Source organism: Coffea eugenioides, chromosome 10 (assembly GCF_003713205.1).
Source record: "Coffea eugenioides isolate CCC68of chromosome 10, Ceug_1.0, whole genome shotgun sequence".
Lineage (NCBI taxonomy): Eukaryota > Viridiplantae > Streptophyta > Magnoliopsida > Gentianales > Rubiaceae > Coffea > Coffea eugenioides.
Genome location: NC_040044.1, coordinates 10,287,236 through 10,293,001, shown reverse-complemented (window position 1 = coordinate 10,293,001; position 5,766 = coordinate 10,287,236). Strand labels below are relative to the sequence as shown.

The window sequence follows — 5,766 nt, the reverse complement described above, 5'->3', positions numbered from 1 at the left end:
CCTTCCAACAACTTTTTTTTTATCTCATTACATAATAAAAATACTTTAATATTATTTTTGAAAAGTTCCAAACAATTTTTGTCTATGCACATAATTCAAAGAGCAAAACATAGCAGACAGCTATTAAATTATTTCGTAATTTTACTTTTGACTATCAAATTATTTTTCGTTTCAATTCAACTACTCAACTAACTAATTAAAACATTTCCATGATCATTTCATCTGATTTTGTTCTTAATTTAAAAACAAACCAAAAAGTGCAAATCACATGTCAAATTTTTAGGGTAAATATGTCTATTGTACTTCTCAATCCAAACCTAAAATCTCCTATGGCTACTAAACTATTTTGCTTGTACATTTTTGGCCACTAAAGTATTTTTTCAGTGGCCATTTTGAATCAAAAAATAGTTTAATGATCGAAGCAGACACAGAAAATAGTTTAACGGCTGCCCAATTTTTTTTTTGCCCTAATTTAAAAAAGCTCGAGGGACTATTGGTGTAATTTACCCACAATTATACGCAAAACCGCTGCCTACTCCGTAGTAGTTGTAGTTGTAGACTTGTAAGCTGAACGAACGAATGAATCATAGCTATATCAACGGTTAAGAGAGTGGTATGAGTGGTGTGGACCCCACGACAAGAGTGGTAACGAGCTGGCAATCCCACTTCGGCCCCTCCCTCTCTCCCGTCAAGACAGACGTTTCCCCTCTTGACAGTCTGTTCCCTTTCCTTTTTCTCTCTCACACACTCACACACTAGTTTCCCCTTCTAAACCCCCTCCCCTAGTCCCCTCCCCGCTTCTCATATTTAGCCTCCTCCTCATTTCCCATAACCTGATAACCCCTCAAATCCTTCCCAAATTCAAGCCCATCAACCCCTCCTCTCTTCCCTCTTCCCTCTCCCCTCACAACTTCCTTGCTTTCCAGAAAATTCTCTCTTACTGAAGAAACTTGGGTTTTTGATTGTGTTTTTTTTCTTTTACTAAAGAAACTTGTTAGACATGGCGGAGGAAACAAAGAATACAGCAGCAGAGGCACCAGCGGAGGTGGTGGTATCCGATGTTCAGGCTGTTGTTGAGAAGGAATCAACGGTGGGCCCAAAACCGGAGCCTGATCCGGTTCCAAAGTCGGAGGCGGCAATGGAGAAGCCGGCGGAAGAGGCTGCCGTGGAGACCCTCGAGGCTGAGGCTGAGAAGGCTGAGGAGAAGATTGCTGAATCTGCTTCATTTAAGGAAGAAACCAACGTTGTTGAAGAATTGCCTGACCCGCAGAAGAAGGCTATTGATGAGTTCAAAAAGTTGATTCGGGAGGCGCTTGACAAGCATGAATTCACTGCCCCGCCTCCGCCGCCTCCTGCTGCTCCGGCTAAGGAGGAGGAGAAGAAGCCAGAACCGGAGGAGGAGAAGAAGCCAGAACCGGAGGCTGAAACCGCGGCGTCGGCGGCTGCCACCGAGGAGGTAAAACCGACTGAAGAGGTGGAGAAGAAGGAAGGTGTTGAAGAAACGAAAACTGAAGAGAAGAAGGAAGCTGAAGCCGAGGCGCCTGCTGCTCAAGTCACTCCACCTGTATCGGAGGAACCACCAAAGCCTGAGGCCGAGCCCGTTGTTGAAGAAAAGAAGGAAGTCATCACACTACCATCAGCAGAGCCACAGCCTGCCCCTGTTGTGGCTGCGAAGGTGGAGGAAAAGGCTGAGACTGAAGAAATCAAGGAAACCATAGTTGAAGAAACCACCCCGCCTGCCGCCCCCGCTCCTGAGGCAGCTGCTCAGGTGGAGGAGCAGCCAAAGGAGGAACCAAAAGAGGAAGTCGTGGAGGAACCAAAGGGCCCGGAGGAAGTATCCATATGGGGAATTCCTCTCTTGGCCGATGAGAGAAGTGACGTGATCCTTCTCAAGTTCCTCAGGGCAAGAGACTTCAAGGTCAAGGATGCTTTTTCCATGCTCAAAAGCGTTGTCGCCTGGCGAAAAGAATTTGGAATTGAGGGACTGTTGGAGGAAGAAGGTGTTGGGAGTGGACTGGAAAAGGTTGTTTACATGCATGGAGTGGATAAAGAAGGACACCCCGTTTGTTACAACGCTTTTGGTGAATTTCAGGATAAGGAATTGTATCAGAACGCTTTTGCTGATGCTGACAAGCGTTCTAAGTTCCTGAGGTGGCGAATTCAGTTCTTGGAGAAGAGTATCAGGAAGCTGGACTTCCATCCTGATGGGATCAACACAATCGTTCAAGTCAATGATCTCAAGAATTCCCCTGGACTCTTCCTCTTCAAGAAGGAGTTGAGACAGGCCACCAATCAAGCCCTCCAATTGTTGCAGGACAATTATCCTGAATTTGTTGCCAAACAGGTTCATATCCATTTTTGACTTTGTTCTTCAGATCCTAAATTTGTTGTGAATTGTTATTGAGTTTGATAATTTGATTTATTAATATTAATGAATCAAGGGTTGGTTGTTAAATTTGGAATTGATTCGCATGTGGGATGATGTTGGTGATCTCTGTGTAGGTGTTCATCAATGTTCCATGGTGGTACGTGGCCTACAATAGGATGATCAGTCCATTCTTGACCACAAGGACCAAGAGCAAGTTTGTATTTGCCGGTCCTTCCAAAACTGCTGAGACCCTATTCAAGTAAGCAGCAGTCTTTGCCCGTTTCTCTCTGCTTGGTTAATTAATTTTCCCAATTCTGAATACATGCCTGATATCAATGTAACATGTACTTTTTTTGGATTGGTGAAATATCAGGTACATAGCACCTGAACAAGTACCTGTACAGTATGGTGGTCTTAGCAGAGGAGGCGAACAAGAATTTACTATTGCTGAAGCTGCAACAGAGGAAATTATCAAGCCATCATCTAAGCAAACCGTTGAATTCCCAGCTACTGAGGTAATAATTAGTGCTTGTCTTCTATAACATTTTCGGTTAATTGTAGATATGATAAAGCAATGATTTTTAACTAATGATTTCTTGGGATTGTTGGATACGCAGGCTGGCAGCACTCTTGTGTGGGAGGTAAGAGTAGTAGGATGGGAAGTAACTCATGGAGCTGAATTTGTACCGAGTGCTGAGGGTGGCTACACTGTGATTGTACAAAAGTCAAGAAAGTCTGGACCAACAGATGAACCAGTGATCAGTGGAAGCTATAAAATTGGGGAACCAGGCAAGATTGTGCTTACATTTGATAATCAAACTTCCAGGAAGAAGAAGCTTCTCTGTAGGTCCAAGATCAAGTCAGAGTGAGGAATAGCATTGCAAATTCTTGAGGTGTTTGGACCAAATTCACAAGGAGACTGCAATGCATAATAAGTGGGATCAAGGAGGGTTCTTTTTTTTTTTAGTTCATCCATACAATCATTTTTCTTTTCTTGGTTGATAGTAGCATTGGATAATGAGTTCAAAAGTTCTGGGATTTTGTTATTATTCATATTTGTTGGATTTTTTCTTTCTGGGTTCTTTTTAAACTTTTGTGGTTGGATTGTTCTAAATATCTTGTGAGACAATTGGGGGAGAGGCGTTAGAAAGATACATACTGAAAGGGGATTGAAAGTGTGCAATGCGGACAGCTGTTATTTATGAATATTTTTGTCAATACTTTCTTCCTGTAAACTACAATGTGTACATTTTGCTTCGTCTCTGGCTTTTTCTTCCTATGGATGTTAAATGCTACTGCCAACTTTGGTGCTTGTTAGACATTTCCTTGGTACTACAACATTTGTCCTTTCGCTTTTAAATGCATTCATTCTCTTTGGATTTGGTGTTTTTCTATGCGGCCTTGCGTTATGGAAAACGAAAAGACCTCTAGTCCTATATGTGTTGCTGTGAATGATCCAAATGGTCTCTGAATTAATAATGTCACTTCCATTGCATGTAAAAAAAAAAAAAAAAAAATTCAATCAAGTGCATGCCTGCTTTTGTATTCAAACATGGTGACCGCTCCCACGTACGCTGTCCTACCACTTGGTTTAGTACTATTTGTGTCAGTTTGGTTCAGAGAAGGTTTTGATGTCTTGTGGTTTTTTTCTTCTTCTTTTCATCCACTTCTAGGAATGGTTTGCAGACCGGTTTGGAACCGTTGGTGTCTGAAAGCGATAGTAGTGTTAAATGGTCTTTGATGGAGTATACGTTGGTTGATGCTATATGTTTTTCTTGAGTTAATCACTATGTTTTCCTTGTGGTTCAATTTCTTCTGGTTCATTAGTGATAATTTTAGTTTACATTACTTACATTTTCACAAAAAAGTTTTTTTATTCAATTTTCAATTGAATTACGTGAGCTGAAGAGTTGTTTTCGGAGCATGCCCTATTAAATGCATCGTAAAAGAGTTGTTTTCGGAGCATGCACTATTAAATGCATCGTAAACACGTTTTTTAAATATTTTTCTTTATTTTTTTAACTATCTTTTTAATATAACCTTAAAAACCTACGCAAAAATTGTTTCCAAGCGCACTCTTTATTCTTTTGGTCAAAATGATAGTAGTATGCATCTCTTTGTTCTTTCAAGTAGTCCAATGCCAAATGAAGAATCTCACTAAAAACAAAATTGAAATGTGATTAGATTAGAGAAGGAACAAAACCAAAAACAACAACAATTTGTTCTTCCAATTCTAAAAAGTTGGTAGTCGGAAAAAAAGGAGGGAGAGTGATACATATGAGAAAGGCAGAATGGACAAACAATTGGAAGAAGAAAGAATACTCTTTTTGGGTTTCAAAATGTTCACTTTGAAAACAAAAAGAGTGTGAGGGAAAACATCTGTCAGTTCTCTTTCTGCCAAAAAGACTAAACAAAACATGTTTAAAAGAGCAATAAGTTAAGAACAGTGGTAAAAGCTTGAGTAGGGCAAAGGATGTGAAAGCACTTTGTGAAAAAAGAGAAAGCAACTGATCTTCTGTTAATGTCAAGTTGTGTCTTTTTGAACATTGCAGTAAACTTATTAGATTCTTAGCTGTCTTTCAGAAATTGCCTTTGGTTGTTTATTATGGTACATCTCATGTTTTAGGTCCATTTTGTACTAAAGTTGGGTCCCTAATCATTCTCTCCACCAACTTTGTAAAAAAGCAATATACTACTAAGGATTTTCAATTCATTTTTGTTCCTTGCTCTAATCATCATCTTCATCCTTTGGATCAAACAGCTCAAGTTACAAACTTGCGAGTAGTACTGACTGCTATAATCAAAAGTAGTTGAAAGAATATTTATGTTTCGATGAGTCCCCACTCACCAATAATGCCAGGAGACAACCCCTTATCCCTCTTAATATAATCCCAAGAATCTTGTTCAAATGTTCAAATCTTCTTCCCACTGATTATGCCAAGATGTCTGCTGTTTTACAGGTTCCTTGCAATAATTTCTTGGACACTCCCCACAAGTTATCAGTTATTCCTCTTCCTACATCAAATCCCTTCACAAAGATTTTTGTCCTATGCATATCAGGATAAAAAATTTTGAAAGAAGAAGAAACCAACATATCAGGCAATAACTTTCTATTTTCAGAATGGCAAGTTTAATACAATAATGCTTCCAAGAAATGTTCCTACAGACAATTAACCTGTTCTCCTTTTGTTATTTAACTCTTTCCTTTTTTTTTTTTCTATACTTGGGTTCTGTTTGTGAAATATTGGAGTGATAATCATCAGCTGCTTTTAATTTTTATTTAGACACTCTCTTAAAGAAAGAGGGATTCAATTTGCATCTTTCCTGATGATAATTCCATGGAGAAGGAAAGGGTAGTGAGGAAAAAAATTAAAGAAAAAGAAAAAGATAATAATCAT

General features: G+C 39.4%; 1 protein-coding gene across 1 annotated transcript; it reads left to right on the top strand.

Annotated features, from left to right (window-relative positions):
* Positions 1–789: 789 nt before the first annotated feature.
* On the top strand, positions 790–3,689 carry LOC113748948 (patellin-3-like). Its single transcript, XM_027292554.1, has 4 exons — positions 790–2,344; positions 2,503–2,627; positions 2,742–2,883; positions 2,986–3,689. Exons 1-4 carry the CDS (start codon positions 1,001–1,003, stop codon positions 3,235–3,237), a joined length of 1,863 nt encoding a protein of 620 aa, XP_027148355.1. The 5' UTR covers positions 790–1,000; the 3' UTR covers positions 3,238–3,689.
* The last annotated feature ends 2,077 nt before the right edge of the window (positions 3,690–5,766 follow it).